The 26354-nt window shown below is 41.5% G+C and overlaps 1 protein-coding gene across 12 annotated transcripts in view; it reads right to left on the reverse strand.

The window, feature by feature from the left end:
- The window catches only part of LOC140737934 (LIM and calponin homology domains-containing protein 1-like), a 356743-nt gene that overhangs the window by 96322 nt on the left and 234067 nt on the right, over positions 1 to 26354 (reverse strand). For 10 of the 12 annotated variants that reach the window (XM_073064758.1, XM_073064764.1, XM_073064756.1 and 7 more), the window contains exons 5-9: positions 24452 to 24482; positions 18692 to 18802; positions 16179 to 16374; positions 10396 to 10648; positions 3707 to 4021 (exon numbers count right to left, since the gene is read on the reverse strand). In XM_073064758.1, coding sequence (XP_072920859.1) covers positions 3707 to 4021; positions 10396 to 10648; positions 16179 to 16374; positions 18692 to 18802; positions 24452 to 24482 — 906 coding nt within the window. Of the gene's footprint in view, positions 1 to 3706; positions 4022 to 10395; positions 10649 to 16178; positions 16375 to 16438; positions 16779 to 18691; positions 18803 to 24451; positions 24483 to 26354 lie in introns of those variants that run through there. The other 2 variants (XM_073064767.1, XM_073064766.1) reach the window with 2 other exon arrangements.

Here is a 26354-nt window from a genome sequence, read left to right on the forward strand (position 1 = left end):
TCTTATGACCGGCATTACAAACTGTTGCTACTTTCACCACTGGACAATGCAAGAAGAAAAGGCTAGTTTCCCTGTAGATGTGGTGATCATTTGGGATTGCCAACATGCTAACTTTATATGGTAGAAGTTGACATATGGCAAATCAATACCTGCATGTGCAGAATTAGGATCATAAGATGCCTCAATTGCCAGCTCCCAGGGGCAAAAAGACATGTACTATCTCTGTCATAAGTGGTCAGGTAGAGATTCCAAAGCCCCAGCTACTGAAGAAAGTTAAGCAATTGATCAACAAATGATCAATTGATCAACAAGTGTACACGGTGGCCTTCCAGCAAGTTTTGCTTTGTACCTCTAATGTCTCTTCCCCTGTCACACAAAGCACAGAAACTATTTGGTCCATTGTGGAGCATGGCCAGCTACACAGACAGGACGAAGATGATCTCAGAACCTCTGCTGACACTTTAGACAGGTTTCTGCCAAGTTATGCCTTGGGTCCTAGATCCTAAGACAGAATCACCAGAAAACTCATTTGTAATGGAAACAAACTGAAATAGCCCAGCTTCAGCACAAAGTTGTCCCCACATGCAAGTACCCACGTGAAATCTCAGGATATATACAACAAATTGCCTACAAAAATTAATTGGCCATTTAAAAATATTTAACTATGACTACCCTGTATGGAATGGATAAGCCCTTTGAATAAGCCCCGCTTTTCGAACGTTCGATTTACGACAACTCGCTGTTACGAAAGGCTTACATCAGTACCTGTTTTCGCTAACCAAAGAGGATTTTCGCTTTTATGAGAAAAAGACGCCCGCTTTATACGTGTGTTTACCTCGAGAAAGACTACAATGACCGTGAAGCCTTGTGCAGGCAGTTGTTTGCACATGCACGTGCCTATGTATGCGTGTACGTGCCAATTTTTTTTTCTCCAAATCGATTTTGGCTCATTGCCTTCCTGAGTTTGATAAGTGAAACTAGACTATACCTACAATATTTCTACTTTATATAGGGTGTAAATTTATCATATCATTCCTGCTTTTACTATATGTTACTATATGTTAGGTTTTATGTGTCATTTGCTTTGATTTGGTAGGTTATTTTTTTGGGTCTGAGAAGGCTCAAAAATTTTTCCCGTATAAATTAAGGGTAATTGCTTCTTCGCTTTACGACATTTCGGATTACAAACTGTTTAATAGGAACACTCTACCTTCGGATTGCGGGGGAAACCTGCAGTCTAGTTATTGACAAACATTTGTACTGTGATTTTATCAACAAAAAATCAGATGCAGAAATAGTTCAACATCAAAAAGGCCCCACAGGAAACAAAGCAGCCTTATTCAAATCTAACTTGAATAAACCCAATTTACATAGTTTAGTACATAATTATGGTGCAAACGGATCACGTGCATACTAATAGCACTTTGCTACTACCACCTCCTGCACCCTAAGGTGCCCATTGAATCCCTACAATACATGCCTAGCACCAGCAAATTTCAAGATTGTAAAGACATTCAAACTCCATCACTATAATTTTGTAAAACAGTTTTAGTTAATTTGCTTTTATAGATAATTGCACAGAGGACAACATACTGAATACTGTAGGTGCTGATACAAAGATTAATGTCCCTATAGCTTGAATAAGGCTTGTCACGATACACAGGTTGACACTTCCAGGATGAAAAATTGAAGAATCTGTGTAAACATTTGGTTCCCCATTTTAAAGAAAGGATATTAAAGTGTTACATGCAATTCTGAGGTTTATTAGCTAATATTTGGTGTGAACAGGTTGTTTTATGAGGATCAGATAAGCTATGTATGTACCAGCGTAGATCAAAGAATGGTGGCTTCATTGAAATATACAAGATCATATAGGATCTTAACAAGGTGGTTACAAGAAAACTAGGTCACTTTTAAAATTAAAGGATGGGTCACAGACTACAGAGATGAAGTAATTTTTTTAAAATTTCAGATTCTTAATTCTTTTATTCAAAGGATAGTGGCATCAGAGGCTTTGATTATTTTAAGACAGTTAAAGATACATGCTTGTTAAGCAAAAGGTTATAGTGAGTGGTCTGGATTGTGGAGCTAAGGCTGCAATCAGATTGTCCATGACCTTATTAAAAGGCAGAACATAAACATTAGTGATTCTGCAGATGCTGGAAATCTTAAATGCACAAAATTCTGGAGGAACTCAGCAAATCACGCAGCATCTATGGAGGAGAATAAACAATTGACATTTTGGTCTGAGACCCTTTATCAGTTCTGAAGCTTGTATCACCTACCAGCTTGGACACCTCCTCCTCCCTCCACTACCTTATTCTGGCTTCTGCCCACTTCCTTTCTAGCCTATAACAGATATAGATGTTGCTACACCTGCAGAAATCTTTTAAAAAATCAATACTTCTATCATCCTGATGAAGGCCTGAAACATTGACTGTTTATTCCACTCCATAGATGCTACCTGACTTGTTGAGTTCCTCCAGCATTTTGTGCGTGTTGCCTATTAAAAGGCGGATTGGGTTTGAAAGGCCAGGTGGCCAGATCTGGCTCCTAATTAGTACGTTCACACTACATATTGCTCGATGGGAATGGTTTCCAACCTTTGTTATGCTATGCACCAATACCATTAAGTAAGGGGTCCACGGACCCCACGTTAGGAACTCCTGCTCTGTGGGATAGTTTCTGTACTTGTGATTCTGTGGAGAGTTATATAACTGTGAACGTCTGAGAAAACTATGGTCAGAATGTGATCAACAGTATACCAAACATGAATGAAATCCCTACAGATGAAGCTCCGTCTAAGCATGAAGTTTACGGAGTTATTGTTCATGTACCTCAAATGAACATCCTCTGTTCATTTATGTGATAGTCCCTCACTCCTCCCTGTTTATTTTGTAATCATACTTATTTTTACTAAAGGCAGTTTTCTGAATTTTTATTGCCAAACCCTTTCATTCAAAGCATTCTTTAGGAATGTGAGCACATAAACTTCACTCCCTCATTAATTTCTATGACTAACATTTCCAATATTTGTCTTGGTGGCACAGATTGGGGCAGGGAGTGAGAACATACTCAAAAAGCCTACCATGTTCTAAACATGCCAAACGAAAATGTGCTATTAAAGTGTGATTACTAATAGGTGACAGGGTTATGTTGCTATACGTGAAGAAATTGTAAAAAATCAATCCTTCCATCAAACTATTAGTTGTCTAGTGATGGCATACAAAGATGAGTAAGCCTGCTCTCTAATCTTCGATGAGTACAAAGCAGCATCTTCAGTACAGTCTATTGTGATTGAAGTATTCACACAGCATGTTATTGAAGAACTTCAATGCAGTCATGCAGAAAATATTGCTTGATGTGTGTACCGTGTCCAAAAATACAAAGCCAAAATGAGCATCAGCTAGTATACTGTGGTTGCACAAACACATCACTTATTCCTATTATACCATGTCCAGGTCAATGATTCAAAATCATTACCTTAAATTTTGTTTTGATTGTTAAAATATTTTAATTAAATATCTTCAAATTACATTGGATTGAGATTTTCTTTTGGCCAACTTAGTATTTATCAAAGCTCTAATTTAAAGCTGTTGGTTTACAAAATTCACACAGACCACCATGGTATAATAAAGAAAACTAAGGTAACGATATGCCATGCCATTACTTCACCTCCATGAGAGTTCTACACCACACTGCTGACCTGCGGTATCTCTCAGATGCTGGCATGACCGTGATACCAGCTTTCTGAATTCTTTTCAACTTCTTCATTTCCTCTTCGTCTTTTCCCTCCCATCTTGCACTTTCTTTGGATGTTCTGTGCCCAGTGTCTGCCACTGGACAAGCTTGTAACTGGTTTTCGAGGCCACCAGCATCCTCGGCTGGAGCAAGTTCAGACTTTTCAGCTGGCTTGGAATCATTAATCACTTGAGTTTTGGAAACTGTAGATGATGGCTCAGCAAAATCTTCACCCTGAGAGGATTCTTCACTGTGTTCTTCTTCAATAGGCTCAGGGTGACTATGATTGTTGAGTTATACAAGATACAGTATATTAAGGCCAAAAATGTAATAGACCTTAAACACTTAATTTATATTATAAGTTACAGGTCATCACAAACCATTTACATTGGAAACTTTTATTTTTTGATGTCATTTGAGATCATGACCTATCACCCCAAGATCTGCAACCACAGGGATGATCTCTTATACTGTTGTGACAGAAGCCAACTGAAGCCAACTCTGCTGTTAAAAAATAAAATCAAATCTTTAGAAAGAGGTGGCATAGCATTGAAAGATGTAGGATCCCTGTGGGTTGAGTTAAGAAACTGCAAGTTAGGAGGTCTGTATATAACTCCCATCAGAAGACCCTGATGGGAGGTATATACAGACCTCCTAACAGTAGCCAGAATGTGGTCTACAAATTACTGTGAGAGATAGAAAAAGAATGTCAAAAAAGATAATGTTATATTAGTCAAGGGGGATTTCAATATGCAGACTGATTGGGTAAATCAAGTGAATGCAGGATCCCTAGAGAAAAAAAATTGTGGACTCTGAATTGCATTTTGAAGTAGCTTGTGATTGAACTATGCTGGTTTCAGTGTTTTGTAATGATTAGGGAGGTTGAGGTAAAGGTCCATTTAGGAAAAAGTGATCAAAATGTGATAGAATTCACCATACAATTTGAAAAAGAGAAGCTAAAGTCAGATGTGCCAGTATTATAGTGGAGAAATGGAATTACGGAAGCATGGGAGAGGAGCTGGCTAAAGTTGATTGGAAGGGACACTAGCAGGAATGACAGCAGAAAAGCAATGGCTAGAGTTTCTGGGAGCAATTCAGAAGGAACAGGATAGATACATCCCAAAGAAGAGGAAACATTCTAAAGGAAGGATTATGCAACCATGGCTGACAAGGGAATTCAAAGCCAACATAAAAGCATAAGAGAGGGCATATAACAGAGCAAAAATTAGTAGGAAGTTAGAAGATTGAGAAATTTTTAAAAACCAACAGAAGGCAACTTTAAAAAAACATGGTGGGGGGGGGGAAGATTAAATATGAAGGTAAGCTAGTCAATAATATCAAAATGATACCAGAAATTTTTTTCAGATATATAAAGAATAAAAGGACAGTGAGACAAGATATTGGGCCACTGGAAATGACACCAGAGAGATAGAAAAGGGGACAAGGAAATGGCAGATGAACAGATGAAGTATTTTGCATCAGCCTTCACTGTGGAAGACACTAGAAGTATGCCGGATGTTTGACAGTGTCAAGGGGCAGATGAGAGTGCAGTTTATATCACTAGGGAGAAGGTGCTTGGGAAGGTCAAAGGTCTTAAGGTAGTTATGTCACCTGGACCAGATGGGCTACACACCAGGTTTCTGAAAGAGATAGCTGAAGAAATTGTGGAGCCACTACAGTAGTAATGATCTTTTAAGAATCAATAGATTCTGGCATAGTGCCAGAGGACTTGAAAATTGCAAATGTCACTGCATTCTTTAAAGTGGGTGGGAGGCAGAAGAAGGGAAATTATAGACCAGTTAGCCTGAACTCAGTAGATGGGGAAGATGCTGGAGTCGATTGTTAAGGATGTGGTTTCAGGGCATATGGAGGCACATGATAAAATAGGCCAAAGTCAGCATGGGATAATCTTGCCTGATAAATCTGTTAGAATTCTCTGAAGAATTTAACACTTTTCAACATAATTGTATAAGGGCTAAGAGTGTTGTAAAAACAAGCCTGAAGGCTTTATGTGTCAAAGCGAGGAGCATTCGTAACAAGGTGGAGGAATTGAATGTGCAGATAGTTATTAATGAATATGATATAGTTGGGATCACAGAGACATGGCTCCAGGGTGACCAAGGATGGGAGTTCAACATCCAGGGATATTCAATATTTAGGAGGGATAGACAGGAAAGAAAAGGAGGTGGGGTAGCATTGCTGGTTAGAGAGGAGATTAACGCAATAGAAAGGAAGGACATTAGCCTGGAGGATGTGGAATCGATATGGGTAGAGCTGCATAACACTAAGGGGCAGAAAACGCTGGTGGGAGTTGTGTACAGGCCACCTAACAGTAGTAGTGAGGTTGCGGATGGCATTAAACAGGAAATTAGAAATGCGTGCAATAAAGGAACAGTAGTTATAATGGGTGACTTCAATCTATATATAGATTGGGTGAACCAAATTGGTAAGGGTGCTGAGGAAGAGGATTTCTTGGAAAGTATGCGGGATGGTTTTCTGAACCAACATGTCGAGGAACCAACTAGAGAGCAGGCCATTGGGTATTGAGCAATAAGGAAGGGTTAGTTAGCAATCTTGTCATGTGAGGCCCCTTGGGTAAGAGTGACCATAATATGATGGAATTCTTCATTAAGATGGAGAGTGACATAGTTAATTCAGAAACAAAGGTTCTGAACTTAAAGAAGGGTAACTTTGAAGGTATGAGACGTGAATTAGCTAAGATAGACTGGCAAATGATACTTAAAGGGTTGACGGTGGATATACAACGGCAAGCATTTAAAGATTGCATGGATGAACTACAACAATTGTTCATCCCAGTTTGGCAAAAGAATAAACCAGGGAAGGTAGTGCACCCGTGGCTGACAAGGGAAATTAGGGATAGTATCAAGTCCAAAGAAGAAACATATAAATTAGCAAAAAAAAGGCACACCTGAGGACTGGGAGAAATTCAGAGACCAGCAGAGGAGAACAAAGGGCTTAATTAGGAAAGGGAAAAAAGATTATGAGAGAAAGCCGGCAGGGAACATAAAAACTGACTGTAAAAGCTTTTATAGATACGTGAAAAGAAAAAGATTGGTCAAGACAAATGTAGGTCCTTTACAGTCAGAAACAGGTGAATTGATCATAGGGAACAAAGACATGGCAAACCAATTGAATAACTACTTTGGTTCTGTCTTCACTAAGGAGGACATAAATAATCTTCCGGAAATAGTAAGGGACCAAGGGTCTAGTGAGATGGAGGAACTGAGGGAAATACATGTTAGTAGGGAAGTGGTGTTAGGTAAATTGAAGGGATTAAAGGCAGATAAATCCCCAGGGCCAGATGGTCTGCATCCCAGAGTGCTTAAGGAAGTAGCCCAAGAAATAGTGGATGCATTAGTGATAATTTTTCAAAACTCCTTAGATTCTGGATTAGTTCCTGAGGATTGGAGGGTGGCTAATGTAACCCCACTTTTTAAAAAAGGAGGGAGAGAGAAACCGGGGAATTATAGTTAGTCTGACATCGGTGGTGGGGAAAATACTAGAGTCGGTTATCAAAGAAGTGATAACAGCACATTTGGAAAGAGGTGAAATCATCGGACAAAGTCAGCACGGATTTGTGAAAGGAAAATCATGTTTGACGAATCTTATAGAATTTTTTGAAGATGTAACTAATAGGGTGGATAGGGGAGAGCCAGTGGATGTGGTATATTTAGATTTTCAAAAGGCTTTTGACAAGGTCCCACACAGGAGATTAGTGTGCAAACTTAAAGCACACGGTATTGGGGGTATGGTATTGATGTGGATAGAGAATTGGTTGGCAGACAGGAAGCAAAGAGTGGGAGTAAACGGGACCTTTTCAGAATGGCAGGCAGTGACTAGTGGGGTACCGCAAGGCTCAGTGCTGGGACCCCAGTTGTTTACAATATATATTAATGATTTAGACGAGGGAATTAAATGTAGCATCTCCAAGTTTGCGGATGACAGGAAGCTGGGCGGCAGTGTTAGCTGTGAGGAGGATGCTAAGAGGATGCAGGGTGACTTGGATAGGTTAGGTGAGTGGGCAAATTCATGGCAGATGCAATTTAATGTGGATAAATGTGAGGTTATCCACTTTGGTTGCAAGAACAGGAAAACAGGTTATTATCTGAACAGTGGCTGATTAGGAAAAGGGGAGATGCAACGAGACATGGGTGTCATTGTACACCAGTCATTGAAGGTGGGCATGCAGGTACAGCAGGCGGTGAAAAAGGCAAATGGTACGTTGGCATTCATAGCAAACGGATTTGAGTACAGGAGCAGGGAGGTTCTACTGCAGTTGTACAAGGCTGCGGTGAGACCGCACCTAGAATATTGTGTGCAGTTTTGGTCCCCTAATCTGTGGAAAGACATTCTTGCCATAGAGGGAGTACAGAGAAGGTTCACCAGATTGATTCCTGGGATGGCAGGACTTTCATATGAAGAAAGACTGGATCGACTAGGCTTATACTCACTGGAATTTAGAAGACTGAGGGGGGATCTTATTGAAACGTATAAAATTCTAAAGGGATTGGACAGGCTAGAAACAGGACGATTGTTTCTGATGTTGGGGAAATCCAGAACGAGGGGTCACAGTTTAAGGATAAAGGGGAAGCCTTTTAGGACCGAGATGGGGAAAAACTTCTTCACACAGAGAGTGGTGAATCTGTGGAATTCTCTGCCACAGGAAACAGTTGAGGCCGGTTATTTGGCTATATTTAAGAGGAAGTTAGATATGGTCCTTGTGGCTAAAGGGATCAGGGGGTATGGAGAGAAAGCAGGTACAGGGTTCTGAGTTGGATGATCAGCCATGATCATATTGAATGGCGGTGCAGGCTCGAAGGGCCAAATGGCCTACTCCTGCACCTATTTTCTATGTTTCTATGTTTAACAAGCAAAGATAGACAATGAAGAATCGTTGGCTGTTGTTTACTTGGATTTTCAGATGGCCTTGACAAAGTGTTGCACATGAGGCTGCTAACAAGATAACAGCACAGGGTATTACAGGAAAGATACTGGAATGGTGAGAGCACTGGCTAATTGGCAGGAGGCAAAGAATGAGAATCAAGAGTCCTTTTTGTATTGGCTGCCAGTGACTAGTGGTGTTCCACAGGACCTGTGTTGGAACCACTTCTTTTTACATTGTATGTCAATGATTTGGATGATGAAATTGATGGCTTTGTGGCCGACATAAAGATAGGTGGAGGGGCAGATAGTGTTGAGGAAGCAGAGAGGCTGCAGAAGAACAGACACTTTAGGAGAATGGTCAAAGAGGTGGCAGATGGAACATAGTGTCGGGAAGTGTATGGTCATGCAATTTGATAGAAAGAATAAAAGCACAGGCTATTATATAAATGGAGAAAATTCAAAAATCTGAGGCGCAAAGGGATTTGAGAGCCCTTGTGTAGAGTTCCCTAAAGGTTAATTTGCAGGTTGAATTGGTGGTGAGGAAGGCAAATGCAATATTAGCATTCATTTCAATAGGACTAGAATATAAAAGCAAGGATGTAATGTGCGGCTGAATATGGCACTGGTGAGGCCTCACTTGGAATATTCTGAGCAGTTTTAGGCACCTTATTTAAGAAAGGAAGTGCTAACACTGAAGAGAGTTCAGAGGCGGTTGTATAAGGCACTGGTGAGGATGATTCTGGAAATAAAGGGTTATCATATAAGCAGCAATTGAAGGCTCTGGGCCTGTACTCACCAGAATGAGAGGGATTTCAACCTCTCAAATGTTGAAAGGACCAGATAGACTGGATGTTTCCTTTAGTGGGGGAGTCTAAGACCAGAGGGCACAGCCTCAAAATAGGAGGACATCATTTAGAACACAGACGAGGAGGAATTTCTTTAACCAGAGGATGGTGAATCTGTGGAATTCATTGTCACAGCTGGCTGTGGAGGTGAGGTCATTCAGTGAATTTAAGGCAGAGGATGATAGGTTCCTGATTAGTCAAGGGATGAAAGATTACGGGGAGAAGGTAGGAGAATGGGGTTGAGAGGGAAATGGATCAGCCGTGATGAAATGGCGAAGCAGACTCGATAGGCCAAATGGCCTAATTCTGCTTCTGTGTTTAATGGGTTTAAGTCTAGCCAGAGCAGAAATTCTAAAATGCTACATCATGCAACACAAATTTAGAACTTTTAAGTTAAAGGCAGATCTCTTTCACCAAATCTGAATAAATATTACAAAAATTTCTTTGAAGAACAACAGACCATGATGATTTGCTGTTATTTGGGAATTTTACTCGAACAAGCTGGGCAAGGCTGAGTACATCCAAATCTGTAACAATAAAATTCATTTGGCGGACCTACTTTAACCTTATCACAATTCAACAATTTCCAAGTCCAAATCCACGGATTTCATGCCTTGCAGTTCAGAATTCATGAAGGTGGCAATGAACCATTTTCAATGGGGGGAAAACATATAAATGTTTTCCCCTCAGTCACTAGAATAAACTGCTAGGATTTGTGAGGTGACACAACGTAAGAAGAGCATTTCGCGAACTAAGTACATCAGCTTGCAATCACTCAAAATATCTACTAGCATAATGGAATCATATCAACACAGCAGCATCAATAAACATCTGAGGGGGTTTACTGAATGTTACTTAATATCTGTAGTTCGCACAACATAACCCAATGATGTCAATTACCTACCTGAAAGGGCGTTCTGACCCTACAGGTGAAGTAGTGTTGCTCCAACTCTTCCGATAGTTCTCTGCTCGCTCTGCCTGCTTTTTTCGGAGGGGTGCAGGCATATAAGCTGTATGATTGTGCTTGTTGGGTAGATATTGGTTAAAAGGCAAGGAAATTTTAGGTTCATTATAGGAAGACCGTCTGACAGACATGTCGTCTCGCTTTACGTCAGGTGTCTTCTGTGTCACATCTGATTCTGAATCACTGCCACGACCTTAGGGGGACCGAAAAAAAAGGCATCAGTAATTGACCCATCACTTCACCGTGACACATTTCAGCAATACTGAAGTGAAATTAGAAACCGCTGGAACCGAAAAGGTAATCTGCCTCCTTTCAGACTATAACTGCTCAAGTTTGATGATTGATACAATTTGTTTCCCATTCACATTCCATCAATTAAATACTGAACTAACTGAAAGCTTTTCTCTTTATTTCTGGCTCGCCAAGAAGCGGCAAAGATGGTAATCATAACATCAATAATAAGGGCTAATTAAATATATTCATCTGGTTTTTATTTTACTTTTACCCCATTTGTAGGAAATTTTCTGGTCTTCTTCAAACAAGTGGACTTAATTACCTGCTTGAAACCACAGTATGGGAGGGAAGACATACTCAGAAACTCAGTTCCTCGTACCCCACAATGCAGCACATTGTATCACTGGCCCTTGAGCAAGATGCTAGATAATGCACTGTTTCTTAAAGATAAGTTTTGTACTTCTGGAGCCACAGATGCATTCCATAATTTTCCAATACTCAGAATGTGCAGGGATTTATCAGGACTGCAAAATATAAGTCATGAAGATTGTTTCTGCTTGTTTTCTTATCCCCCATTTGGTCAGTGAAAGATGGTAGTCGATCTAATGCCAAATTATAAAATGTAAACAGCCCATGCACACTGAAGGAACTATTTTCCAAATCAAGACCCAACTAATTAGGTAGCACAGTACAGCAAAAGGAGTTGCCTCAACATTTTGAAGTTAGGGTATTGTGGAAGTCTTGAGCTAATTGTCTGAAAGTGTAGAAAAGTTGAAAGTGCTCATTATATTTAAAAATTACTTGGATATTCCACTATAACTTCTCTGAAATCACAGAAACTTTGGGACGAAGTAACTCAGTCCATTGTGCTTGGCTGGTTAACCCATTCCTCCAAAGCACTGTCGTTATGGCACTTCACAGGTAAAGGGATGGTCATTGCTTTGGCTTGATACCCTGCATCGGGACTGAGAACGTAGAAGGAAGGTGGCGAATATGTAGAAATGAGAGGGAGAGGAAAGGCAGGCTTGAGAGCAATGGGTAGAATCAGCTAAGCTGGGGGTTGGGACAGAGGAAGAACGTGGAATGATGGACCGAAAGTGCCAAGTGGGGAAGGGGAAGACGGATTCGGTGATAGCAGGAACCTGATTTAGGAGGTCTGATGGGCAGTTGGAACCAGGTGGGGGAGGGGACAGAAAAGAGGAATCAAGGAATAAATCCCGTTAAGTAGGTGGATGATAGTCAGATGAAACCAGGTGGAGGAGGTGATGCCGAGGTAACTCGTGCGGGGAGTGATGGAAAAGGTGGACCAAGTGAGAAATATCCTCAGTAACCAGTGAGAGTGGGAAAAGAACCCAGAGGAAGCAATTACCAGAAATTGGAATTTCACCTGCTGCCCAATGGGATGTGAGGTGATATTCTACTGGTCTCTGTTTGCCCTCAAGGCAGTAGTGGAGAAGGCCTAGGACAGACAAATCAGTGTGGGAATGGGATGGGAAGTTTAAATAACATGCAAAAGGAAGTTCAGAATGGCCATTCCTACAAATCACAAGTGCTCTGCAAAATGGTTGCCTAGTCTACACTTGGTCTTGCCAATGTAAAGGAGGCTTCATTGCGAGGACTGAATGTAATAGACCAGGCAGGAGGAGGGGAATGTGAAGTTCTGCCTCACCTGAGGAAAGCTGTTTAGGTCCCTGGATAGTGGTGAGGAAAGAGCTGTAGAGTAAGTGTTTAGCACCTTCTGCTATTCTACAGGTAGCTGGGAAAGGACGAGTAGATCAGGAAGTCACAGAGACTGGTCCCTATGGAAAACAGAAAGGTGGCGAGGGAAAGAAGTGAGTCTTGATGGGATCCTGTTGGAGCTGGTGGAGTGGAAAAGGATAGTGTGTTGGATGCAAAGACCAATGGGGTAAAGGGGGGAGACCAAGAGAACTCCATCTCTGTCTGTTGGGGGAGAAATGGGGTGGCTGACCCAAAACCACTCTTTCAAGCTGCAGAGCTTGAGATTGCAGGAGCCATTGCTTGTGGTGAATAAAAAAGTTTTAAAAAGTGAGTGGGTCCTATCAGGACTTTCTGTGGAGCTTGAGATCATTTGGGTTATTAGCACTTGGCAAGGGTCAATGAAAAGAACTTGAGAGTTAGCAGAATAGCCATAGTGGGAATGGCCATAGTGTGAGTGGGAACTGAGGCTTTTGGTAAGAAGAGGTGGAGGCTAGAATAAGTTTATTACCATGTTTATGTTTCTTTCTCTATCAGCGCCTAGCTTGAGTAGTGAGAATGGATCCCAAGCAAGTGGGGTGCTCCTCTTGCACGACACGAGAGATCTGGGAGTCCTCCAGTGTCCCTGATTGCTACATCTATGAGAAGTGCCTCTGGGAGCAGCTGGAGCTGGATGACCTGTAGATCATTTGGGAGAATGAGGAGTTCATAGTTAGGATCTACAGGGAGGCAGTCATATCTTAGTTGCATGAGGCTGGTAGTTGAATGACTGTTAGGAAAGAGAAAAGGAATAGGAAAAAAGTATAGGGTACCCCTCTGGCTGCTCCCCTCAACTGCAAGTATACTGCTTTGAATACTGTTTGGGGGGAATGTGCTGCAAATGTCACAACAGGGGAAAGTGACAACAGCTAGGTCTTGCTCAGAAGGGCAAGGGGAGAAGAGCAATGCTCAAAGGGGTTTCAATTGTCAGGGGAACAGACGGGAGATATTATGGATGTGCAAGAGACTCCCAGATGGTACCAGGTACCAGGGTCATGGATCCACAGGACTGAACAGGGATAGTAGAGGAAACAAGCACCTGGAATCAGAGGAGGTCCTTAATGAATACTTTGTTTTGGTATTCACCAGTGAGAGAGACCTTGACAAACATGAGGGCAGCACAGACTGGCTAATATGCTAGAACAGGTTAGTAACGAGGTTGTGCTGGGAATTTGAAAAGCATTACAATAGATAAAACCCCAGAATCAAACAAGATATATACTCTAGGTGACTACAGGAAGTGAGGGAAGGAATTGCTGTAATGTTGGCTATGATCTTTGAGTCCTCACTGGCCAATGGAATAATACCAGATGATTGAAGAATGGCAAATGTTATTCCTTTGTTCAAGAAAGGTAAAGGGATAATCCTGGGAGTTATAGGACAGTGAGTCTTGCATCAGTGGTTGGAAAACTATTGGTGAGGATTCTTGGAGATGGGATTTACAAGCATTTGGACAAGCATAGTTGATTAGAGATAGTAAGCATGGCTTTGTAAGGGGCAAGTAGTGCCTTATCAGTCAGACTGAATTCTTCGAGGAATTCACAGAACAATTTATTAAAGGTAGAGTAGTGGATGTGGTGTATGGCATTTGACAAGGTTCCCCATGGAGGGCTCATCCAGAAAGTCAGGATCTATAGGATCCAGGAAAACATGGCTGCATGATTCAGAACTGGTTTGCCCACAGAAGGCAGAGAGTAGCAGTAGATGGAGCGTATTGTACCTGGACCTCGACCAGTGGTGATCACAGGCATCTGTTTTGGGACCCCTGCTCTTTGTACTGTTTATTAATGACTTGGACGAGGAAGTGGAAGAGTGGGTTAGTAAGTTTGCAGAAGACACAAAGACTGGTGGTGTTGTAGATAGTATCAAACTTTGTCAAGGGTTATAACAGGACATTGATGGAGGAGTGGCAGATAGCTCAAAAATTAAGTATGAAGTGATGCACTTTGGAAGATGGAACTTGGAGAAACAGAGGGGTCCTGCGGTCTACATTCATAGATCCCTCAAAGTTTCCACACAAGGTGATAGGGTGGTTAAGAAGTGTATGGTGAGCTGGTCTTCACTAGTCAGAGGATTGAATTCAAGAGCCACGAGATAGTGCTGCAGCTCTATAAAACCCAGGTTGTACTACACTTGGAAGATTGTTTTCAGTTCTGGTTGCCTTATTATAGCAAGGATCTGGACACTTGAGAGAGGGTGGAGAGGAGATTTGCCAGGATACTGCATGGATTAGAGAGCATCTCTTATGGTTGAGCAAGGGCTTTTCTCTTTGGATGGAAGGAGGATGAGAGTTGACTTTAAAGAGGTATATAAGATGATAAGAGACATTGATAGAGTGGATGCCTGCAGACTTTTGCCCAGGGTGGAAATGGCTAATACAAGAGGGCGAAATTTTAAGGCATTTGGAGGAAAGTACAGGAGTGATGTCCGAAATAGAGTTTTTACATAAGGGTGGTGGTAGAGGCAGATACATTAGGATAAACGTACGAAGGCACATGGATGAAAAAAAAATGGAGGACTATGTGGGAAGGAAGAGTTAGACTGATCTTGAAGTAGCTTAAAAGGTCAGTATAACATCGTGGGCTGAAACACCTGTACTGTGCTGAATTGTTCTGTATTTATTGTTATAATCTAGTAGAACAACATTCCTCCAACATCTTGGTGCTGGATGGAGTGGATTGTAACATGATGGTTAAGGCCTCCCCCTTTTGGTACCATGCTCACACTGCACTGGGGCCTAGTGGGTTATCTGCTTCTGTGAAAATTCTAGGTTCAAAGTGTCCCATCCAAGTAAATTTGATTACTTTAACAGCTATGAGTTCTTAAAACTACTCAAATTCAGTCAACCTTCTCAAACCAACTGCTAAATTTATTGTTAGTTTTCTCCAACAGCTGAAAACGAAACCTGCTGCTGCTATCTCCTCATTCACACATTCTGTCTGGATATACTATCCAGGTTAAAAGCAGTAACATACTGTACTTTGTTTTGCAAATTCAATCATTTTAAGTGTCCATTTTCTTCATTCACACAAAGTAAGGTTACTCCCTTTGTAATCCTATCTCTACTTAAAAGGTCTTACTGGCTTGTCTAGAGTGGGTGTTTTCTATTTTCATTCATTGACATTTATTGAACCAACAATAGTCTTTCAAGAAGCCCTGAAACATTACAGTTGAAAAAAATTACACTGAAAGCAGGAGAAAATCTAATTAGGCATATTTTGGCAGAGGCCTTTTAGACAAATAAGGTTATTATTACATTACTTTTATTAATAAAATTACATTTACAGTCATATCACATTAATCAGTTAGGTCTATTACAGATTACATAAATGTAAGGCATTTTGGCTTCCTATTAACACAATTTTCATGGGATGATTATGCGTGTCAGCTTGCCTAAGTCCAGTTTAACAAAGCAGTATTGGACACCACTGGAAGAATGCCTCATATTATTTCAGCTTTAAACTTCTTTATTTTCAGCCATAGCTCTGAAGTTTTAAGTCCTTAATTTTAATAGAAGTGGCAGGTTGTCAATGAAAGACCATTCATTTGCCACAGAGTAAATTTCTTGGTATAAATTCACTCTCTCTTATTCCTGCCCATGAGAGATATGTGAGTTTAGAATACAACTCAGCATTCTAACCCCTGTGCAATAACAGTTGTTAATAGCCACAGACATAACAATTGCTTAATTTGACGGTAGGAAATATGCTCTTGGGTACTTTGACACTACATACCATCACTACTTCCTCTAAATACAACATCTGGGGATGGAGTCTGCTGTGACCGCGACCCAAAAGACTCCAGACTATCAAAGGAATCATCTCTGGCATGTCTGGGAGGTGACAGGGAGTCACTGCGCTCAGAATCCCAGCTGTCAATATAGCCGCTGTCACGAATGCTTCGCTTTGGACTATCTGTGTCCTCCATCTCCTGGTGATGGAAGAACATGCAATAAATTATTAAGAAATGTCTATATGTTTAAACAGCTACTTACCCTAGTCTTCAAGGGTTAAAAAAAATTAAACAGAACCAGCGACTCGATTACTGGCTTTCATATGCATATTGTAATCCAGAGATATGGTTGTAAGAAACTATGGTGATTGTGTTTGGTAAAACTATACATTTTCCAATTTCGATTCCCTCAGAATAAAATATTCCTCATCTTCTAAACGTTCTCCAAACAGCAATGATCAGATGTTGTCCGTCATCCAAGCATAAGCACCCTGCCGGTGGCCACTGTCAGAGCAAAGTGACAACCTGTGGATTTCAGAGTAGCTGATTGCGCACTGAACTTCCCCAGTGCTCGACAAATGACAATCCTGGATTAGGGAGAAATAGCTTTCAGAAGCAATCAGCAGTGAAAATATGCAAAAGCTGTTCCTTTTAAAAAAAGTCATTCCAGTCCCTAGCTGCTTGCCAGCTATTGGCTTTGAAGAATATGAGCGCACTAGCATCTGACCCACACGGTTGGAGCATTGAGAACAATCGGTGCCTTTCACAGCCCTTGATTATAAATTCTTTCCAAGGCAAAGAGCCCATACTAAACATCGTAACTCTAGCCCGAGAAAAGGTCAATGGAAGCCATCCCATGCTATGCTCTCTCCAGTGATATAATAAACCCTTGTCTCGATTAAAGATTGCTTTAACATTAATTGATACAGAAAAGGATAGATCAGCATAATGTATGTTCAAAAAGTTTTTTGGTTTCATCTTACTAGGCTTTCAATGATTTTGCATTACTTGTGACAATTTAATCATGACATTTTCCATGCCTAAAATAAAAGCTGAGTTTGATATCTTACACAGAAAGTATATAATTAAACATGAAATTCAGAAGCAGCAGTAAAATACAGTGGTGTTCTTGTTCACTTCTGCAGTTGTAGCACATGATTGAACAATCTAGCTCTTTTCATATTTTAAAAGTTGTTCTCTACCTCCTGAATTGGTTAGTTTTGAATGCAAACCTAAAGATGTTAAGACGTACAGCATATCTTTTGAAAAGATGCAATTTTAATATTCTTAACAACTTGTCTGAAGTGTCAGTGAATAAGTTATGCTTTAAAAGGGCAATGTTTTCCAAATTTTCTGTTCAATGTTGCAATTGGAACAGCTTACCCTTTACTCCACTAATTCTGGGTAATATTTATGACAGCAAGGAAGAGTGAAAACTGCTGCTAAAAATACATTATAAGTGGAAATAACTTTAAAATTAGCCTGGAAATGCCATGTGATATTACTGTACGGACATCCACAACATTTACAAACATAGATCAAATTTCTTCATAAATGTCTGAAATAAGTGTAGCAACTTGTATCTCATGTAGAGTATTTATAATTGGTACCAGATTAACAAGAAATTCAGAAGGAATATATGAATGTTCATTTCTGTGGTCACATCACACGATTTAACAATCTTGTTCTTTTCAGATTTTTGTTTGTTGCTCTCCAGTTTGCAAAGAAGTTTACTGCAAACAAAGCCTACTGTTTCCAGCCTGAGTAACACACACAGAATGCTGGAGGAACTCAGCAGGCTGGGCAGCATCTATGCAGAGGAACACAGAGTAGATGTTTTTGGCTCATCAGGACTGGAAAGGAAGATGGAAATGCCAGAATAAGGAGGTGGGCGGAGGGGAAGCAGTACGAGCTGGAAGGTGATGGGCAAACCCAGGTGAGTGGGAGAGGGAGGATGAAGTGATAGGTTGAAAAGGTAAAGGCTGAAGAAGGAATCTGAGAGGAGAAGAGAAAATCTGACCCTGAGAGGAAGGTTCTCCCACTCATTATCTTACAAATGTGCTCCTTCCCCTCCCCCCATCTTCTTATTCTTTCTCCTTCCTCTCCAGTCCTGATGAAGGGTCTTGGTCCAAAACTCTTTATTCCTCTCCATAGATGCTGACTGACCTGCTGTATTCCTCCAGCATTTACTATGTGTTACTCTGGATTTCCAGCATCTGCAGAATCTCTTGTGTTTATCTTTTAAGTATTGTTAGTTTCTGATATCATTGAATTTGAAATGAATGCATGGAGCATTTGTTCAACTGCACTCAACATAATTTCCAAGCTTTTTCTCCCTCTATGAAACCGGCCAAATAATATCTGAACTTTTCTCCATAGTATATATATGAAAATTATGAAAATGGACAATGATTTTAGCGAAATCGAGTAAGTCTGAACATGATTAGTAACAGCAGGATCACAGCTTTAAGGGTATATATACACACACGATGACAATGAAACTGAAATGTACTACCTTTTGAATCTGAGACAACAACCCTTCAAATTCTTTTAGGTTCAGCGTTGGTCCACTGTAAGATGTACAGCTATTCGCTGCTTTTCCAAGCCAGTAAATAGTGATCAAAACCTGTGGAAAAGAAATTATAGGAACCATTTTTGATATCCAATCTCCAGCAGTCCAGCCATGTTATGGTCATACTAAAATAAGTCAGCATGTTTTAACAATATTATATTTATTGTCAAAAAAGGTACAAGAAGAAACAATGCTACAACCTTTTATAAGTAAAACCAATTGCTCAGCGAGTCACTGAGATGCCCTTTCTACACATATTCACCTGGATCTACCTATCTGCTCATCGTCCCTCACTGCAGTCAGGCTGTGCATATTAGCTCTCTAACTATGCTTTGAAAAAGATTCAGTGAAGACTTAAAACTTGTTTAAATTTCAAAGCTTCTCTGAAATCCGACTGACAAGCCCAAGTGAGTGGTATATTGCCAAGTGATGACCTGGCATCTGTTCTTCGCAGTGAGCACTGACATTGGCTGAGGTGGTGGAGGAGGAAGAGAATTTACGACTGGGTCTCCTATTCATTACTTGGATTTTGCTTGATTGTTACCAGATTTGTGAACCTTAATAGCTAAGTAAATGAGGAATAGTTGAAAATAAAAAAGAACAGAAACAGTGGTGATGGAGAGGAGCTATAGGCAAGTAGTCACACCGGGGCCTTGCAAGACAGATAAGTGGGTAACAGTCAGGAGAGGGAAGGGCAAGAGTCAGGTACTAGAGAGTACCCCAGTGGCTAACCCCCTTAACAATACATACTCCTGTTTGAGTACTGTTGAGGGGGATGACCTACTTGGGGGAAGCAACAGTGGCCGTGCCTCTGGCACAAAGTCTGGCCCTGTGGCTCAGAAGGGTAGGGAAAGGAAGATGGCAGCAGTAATAGGGGACTCTGTAGTTAGGGGGTCAGACAGGCAATTCTGTTGGTTGCAGGAAAGAAACATGGATAGTAACTTGCCTCCCAGGTGCCAGGGTCCAGGATGTTTCTGATCGCGTCCATGATATCCTGAAGTGGGAAGGTGAATAGCCAGAGGTCGTGGTACATATCGGTACCAACGACAGGGATAGGAAAAGGGAGTAGGTCCTGAAAACAGACCGCAGGGAATTAGGAAGAAAGTTGAGAAGCAGGACCTCAAAGGTAGCAATCTCGGGATTACTGCCTGTGCCACGTGACAGTGAGTACAGGAATAGAGTGAGGTGGGGGATAAATGCATGGCTGAGGGATTGGAGCAGGGGGCAGGGATTCAGATTTCTGGATCATTGGGACCTCTTTTGGGGCAGGCGAGACCTGTACAAAAAGGACGGGTTCCATTTGAATCCAAGGAGGACGAATATCCTGGCAGGGAAGTTTGCTAAGGCTATTGGGGAGAGTTTAAACTAGAATTGCTGGGGGGTGGGAACCAAACTGAAGAGACAGAGGAAAGGGAGGTGGCTCATAAATAGAGAAACCTTGGAGTTAGTACGAGAGGGAGGATAGGCAGGTGATAGAGAAGGGATGCGCTCAGACTGATTATTTGAGATTTGTCTATTTTAATCCAAGAAGCATCATGAACAAAGTGGATGGGCTTAGAGAGTGGATCGGTACCTGGAACTATGACGTTGTGGCCATTACAGAGACTTAGATGGCTCAGGGGCAGGAATGGTTACTTTGAGTGCCAGGCTTTAGATGTTTCAGAAAGGACAGGGAGGGAGGCAAAAGAGGTGGGGGTGTGGCACTGCTGATCAGAGATAGTGTCATGGCTGCAGAAAAGGAGGAAGTCATGGAGGGATACATAGAAACATAGAACACCTACAGCACAATACAGGCCCTTCAGCCCACAAAGCTAGAACTACCTAGGCTTTACCCATAGCCCTCTATTTTTCTAAGCTCCATGTACCTATCCAGGAGTCTCTTAAAAACAAAAGCTATAAAAGACAACATATAATCTCATTTTAAAAAGCGAGCGAGGCCTATCACGACTAGTCTGTGAAGTGGGAGATTGCTTGTGTTATGAGTAACTTAGCAAGGGCTAATAAAAAGAAGTGAGGTGTTAGCGGTGCTGCCATTGTCCAGTGGCTATTATCAGAGTGGAGCAAAGTTAGAATGAGAGGCTTTAGTGGGAACAGTCTTAAGCTTAAGAGGTTAGAGCCAAAGGTATAACAAGGGTAGGCAGAATGGTAATTAAGGCAATGGATGCTCCACCTGTAAGATGTGGGACTGCTGAAAACCTAATGGTCTCCCTGATGACTACATTTGCAGGAAGTGAACCCAACTTCAGCTCCTGACTGACAAGGTCATGGAACTGGAGCCGGAGCTGGTTGTAGTCAGGACCATCCAGGCGGCTGAAAACCGCAAAGATGAAACTTTTACTGAGGTGGTCACACCCAGAGTGCAGGTCTCAAATAGCAGATGGGTGACCTCTAGAAGAAGGAGAGTAAGCAGTCAGTGCAGGGTTCCCCCATGGTCAATCCCCTCAGCAATAAGTCTACCCCTTTAGACACTGCTGGGGGATGACTTACCAGGGCTAGCAGCAGCAGTCAGAGGAATGGCACTGTGGCTCAGCAGGGAAGGGTAAAGTCTGGCAGAACAATAGTGATAGGCGATCCAATAGTTAAGGGGATAGACAAGAGATTCTGTGGCTGCAAAGGAGATGCTAGGATTGCCTCCCAGGTGCCAGGGTCCAGTATGACTCACAGTAGCTGCAGAATATTTTCAAGGGGAAGGGTGTGCAGCCAGAGGTTGTGGTGCACATTGGCACTAATGATTTAGGAGGATGAAGACCTACACAGTGAGTTAGCAAAGAGGCTGAAGAGTAGAACCTCCAAAGTAGTAATCACTGGATTACTGCTGATGTCATGTGCTAGTCAGGGCAGGATTAGGATGATGGCACAGATGAACGAGTGTCTGAGGAACTGCTACAGGGAGCAAGGTTTCGGGTTCTTGGATAATTAGAACCTTTTCAGGGGCAAGGGTGAGCTGTAAAGAAGCACAGGTTGCAGTGTATCTGGAGGGGGGGGGCAAATATCCTGGCTGGGAGGTTCACTAATGTTACTGTAAGGGCTTCAACTGGTTTGACAGAGGAGATGGGAATCGGAGCTACAGGTCAGAAAGTAGAAGGGTCAGTAAAAACAGGCAGGAGCAAAATAACAGTTACAATGAGGTGGATAGTTTGAAGTGGATTTATTTTAATGCCACGAGTATTATGGGTAAAAGTGATGAACCTAGGGCATGAAACTATGATGTTGTGGCCATTACAGAGACTTGGCTGAGAGCAACAGGAACAGATGCTCAATGTACCATGGCTTTGATGTTTGAGAAAAAATACAGGAGGTAAAAGAGGTGGTGGAGTTGTACTACTAATCAGAGGCAATATCACAGCTGCACTCAAAGGGGACATAATGGAGGTCTGTACAGGTAGAACTCAAAATTAGGAGGGGTGCAATAACTTTGATGGGATGATACTAGACACACCCAATTGCCACTGGGACATTAAGGAAGAGACATGCCTGCAGATTAAGGAAAGCTGTAAAAACAAGAGGATTATTGTCATGGGGGACTTCAATTTCCCTAATTTAAACTGGGACCTTCTGAGTTCAAGAGGTTTGGATGAGGCAGAATTTATTAGGTTCATCCAGGAGGGTTTCATAAATCAATCTGTATGATAGGCCAACAAGAGGAGGGGTTGTACTGGATCTGGTGCTGGGTAATGAGCCTGGCCAGGCGACTGACTTTTCAGTAGGTGAGCAATGACCATATCTCCTTAAGATTTAAGACAGCTCTCGATAAGGATAAGCATGGACCTTGCAGGAGAGTATTGAACTGGAGCAGGGCAGATTATGAGAGCATTAGGCAGAAACTAGAAAGAATTAATTGGGAACAGCTGTTTCTGGGCAAGCGCACATCTGACATGTGGAGGGTGTTTAAAGACAAACAGAACAGAGTACAGGACAGGGACGTTCCAGTCAGAAGGAAGGACAAGAAAAGCAAGGTAAGAGAACTGAGGATGCCAAAAGAGGTGATGAATTTAGTCAAAAAATTATGTAAAGTTTAGGAAGATAGAATCAAACAGACCCCTCGGGGGTCATAAAGAAGCCAGGGGAATTGGGGAAACCAGGAGGGGCTATGAAAAGTACTACATAAATAGGATTAAAGAATATCGCAAAGCATTCTGTATATACATCAAGAGCAGGAGCATAACTAGGAAGTTAGGATCACTCAAGGATAATGGGAGGAATATTTCCTTGGATGCAAAGGATGTGGTTGAAATCCTTAATGAGTAATTTACATCAGGTTTTACCGGGGAGAAAGACATGGAGGACAGGGAAATCATTGCTGAGTGCACTGACCTGCTAAGGCATTTTAAAGTAAAGGAGGATGCAGTGTTGGGTCTTTGAAAGGTAAATCTTTCTTGAATGATGAAGTTGGTGAATTCCTTACTGAGTACTTTACATCAGTATTTACCAAGGAGAAGGATGTGGAGGACAGGAAGATAAGTGCCAGCATATTGATATCCTAGGGCATTTTGAGGTAAAGGAGGAGGTTTCTGAAAGAGCATTAAGGTGGTTAAGTCCCCAGGGCCTGATGGGATATACCCCAGGTTATTGAGAGAGGCAAGAGAAGAGATTGTTAGGGCCTTGACAAATATCTTTGTGTCTCTCTAGTCACAGGAAAGACCCTGGAGGACTGGTAAGTAGCTAATGTTGTTGCATTATTCAAGAAGGGAACCAGGGATGATCCAGGAAACTATAGACCGAGTCTCATGTCAGTGGTAGGGAAGTTACTAGGGAAAATTCTTAGGGATAGGATTTATAAGCATTTGGAAAGTCATGGCCTAATTAGGGACAGCAAGCTTTGTGCAAGGCAACTTTTGCCTTACAAACTCGATTGAGTATTTTGGGAAGGTCATGAGGGTGACTGATGAAAATAAAGCTGTGCATGCTATCTACATGGAATTAGTACAGCATTTGATAAGGTCCCTCATGGGAGGCTCATCCAGAAGATGAAGGTGAATGGGATCCATGGTGAATTGGCTGTTTGAATTCAGAAGAGGCTTGCCCATAGAAGACAAAGAGTCGTGGTTGAAAGACTTATTCTAGCCGAAGGTCTACGATCAGTGGTGTTCTGCAAGATTCTGTACTGGGACCTCTGCTGGTTGTGATGTATATAAACAACCTGAATGAAATATGGATGGCTGGGTTAGTAAGTCGCAAATGATATGAAGATTGGTGCTGTTGTGGATGCTGTAGAAGACCAGCAAAGAATGTAAGGGGATATAGATCAGCTGCCGATATGGCTGGAGAAATGGCAGATGGAGTTTAACCCAGCCAAATGTGAAGCATTGCACCTTGTTAGGTCAAATTCAAAGAGACAGTACACTGCTAGGGGCAAGATTCTTAAGAGAAGTGATGAGTAGAGAAATCTTGGTGTCCAAGTTCATAGCACCCTGAAAGTACCTACACAGGTTGATAGGGTGCTTCAGAAGGCAAATGGCATGCTTGCCTTTATTAGATGAGGCACTGAATTCAAAAGTCAGGAATTTATGTTGCAAGAGAACATATAAGTGATGATGACCCATCAGCCTGGCTCCCTTCTCCTTCTGAGTTGATGATTTGGGAGGAGCTGTCAGAGTTACCACAATGAGTGACTGCAGAGCTGGTACACATTGCAGTCACTACTCACTGAATGTTCAGTGGAAAGAATGGGATCATTCAAATACTGTAATTAAAGATACTTACATTTTTCATTTTCTGGCTGTACTCAGGTACTCTGAATCAATGGAAGAGAAAAATTAGTTAATTAATATTTTCGGTGTTACAGTACGATCTTGGTAATTGTTTGTTAAGCACCTAATTATCAAAATTGTATTATTATTGTGCTTTTTAAAAGGAAAACTATATTCATATTATTTTACTAATAAATAATATGTTCAGTTAAAAACACAATTATTTCTCAGGACCACTGGCATGTCTGTTGCAGCTGGTGTTCGAATACTAAATGGGATTTAACCAGCAGAAACTATTTGCTCCGTTTGCAGCTAGATTTGGATCTTGCAATCACCTGGAATAACTGAGGCAAATTTCATCAATTAATTTCAAGGGGAGCTGGAAAAAGACGTGGGAGAAAGTATAAACACACGATGGTATAGCAGGTAGGGCTGCTTGCCTTACAGCTCAAGAACCAGGTTCATTCCTGACCATAGGTGCTCTCTGTGTGAATTCTCTGCACTGTCCTCACGGTCGTCAGAATCAGAATCAGATTTGGGTTTAATATCATTGGTACATGTTGTGAAAAATGTTGCGTGGATTTGCCCCAGGCGTTCTATCCCAAGGATGTGCATGTAACTATGTTTACAGGCCACTGCCCCTAGTGTAGGTGAGTAATGAAATCTGGAGGAGTTAATAGGACTGAGGGGAGAATGAAATGGGATTAGTGTAATTGGTTTTTAATGACCCATGTGAAAGTTGTCTGATAGACCCATTTCCACGTTGTATTGCTTTTTGATATGCTGATGAGGTGTAAAGAAGAGGCTCACAGGGGGTGTAAACACCAGCATATATCTGACAGGCTGAAAATTTTAAATAAGGAGCATTAATTTCCACTTGTATCAACATTATCACAATCATGAAAAAATTCTATATTTTTCTTTTTATTCATTTTATCTTGTGGCAAGTAAAGCCAATATTTGCTTTATATCCACTATGGCCCTTGAGCAGATATGGTTGAAGTACACAGTGCCTTTAGGAAGGGAGTTCCAGCATATGGCTTCAGCGATGATGCCCTGTATACCCTCCTCAAGTTGAAGATTAAAGATTAGCTTCATTTATCATACATACATTGAAATATACAGTGAACTGCATCGTTTTGCGTCATCAACCAACATAGTCCGAGGATTGCTGGACTCAGCCCACAAATATTGTCATGCTTCCGGTGCCAACACAGCATGCTCACAACCCCACACACTGTTGGAATGTGAGAGAAAAGAGGAGCACCCAGGGGAATCCCACACGGGAGAATGTACAAACCGCTTAAAGACAGCAGCAGAAATGGAAATTGTTGGCACTATAAAGCTTTACATTATGCTACACTGTTGGTGTACGACTGTGACCTGAACCTAGAGGTGATGATAGTCTCATATGCCTGCTTCCTTGTAAAGTGGCACAGGTTTGGGAGTTTCAGTGGAAGAAGCCTTGGTCAGTGAATCGTGTAGACAAGTATTATTGGATACAATCTGCCAACTAAATGGTAAGTCTTGTACCCAACTTTGTCTTGTAGATAGTAGAGAGGTTTTGTCAGATGAGGAGCAGAATACCCGGCAGTGCCCTACACCTTCAGCCACATATGCTTTTCCATGATGTCCTCTCATGGTGACGAGGACATGATCAGCAATGGTAGTGATGTTGAGTGTCACAGTAAGATGGGTACACTCTTTCTTGACAGAATGGTAGGTGCCTACGTGGCATGAATGTTACCTGCCATTTATCCTATCCGGAATGCTGCTCAGTCTTGTTGGATATGGGGCATAATCACATCCTTCGCATGTGGGGTTGCGAATAGAACTGAATAACACAGAATCACTTGTGAGCATTCCCATTTCAGAACAAATGAAGCTGATAAGAGATGTTCCAGTCCTGCCGAAGA

This window comes from Hemitrygon akajei, chromosome 13 (genome assembly GCF_048418815.1).
Source record: "Hemitrygon akajei chromosome 13, sHemAka1.3, whole genome shotgun sequence".
NCBI lineage: Eukaryota > Metazoa > Chordata > Chondrichthyes > Myliobatiformes > Dasyatidae > Hemitrygon > Hemitrygon akajei.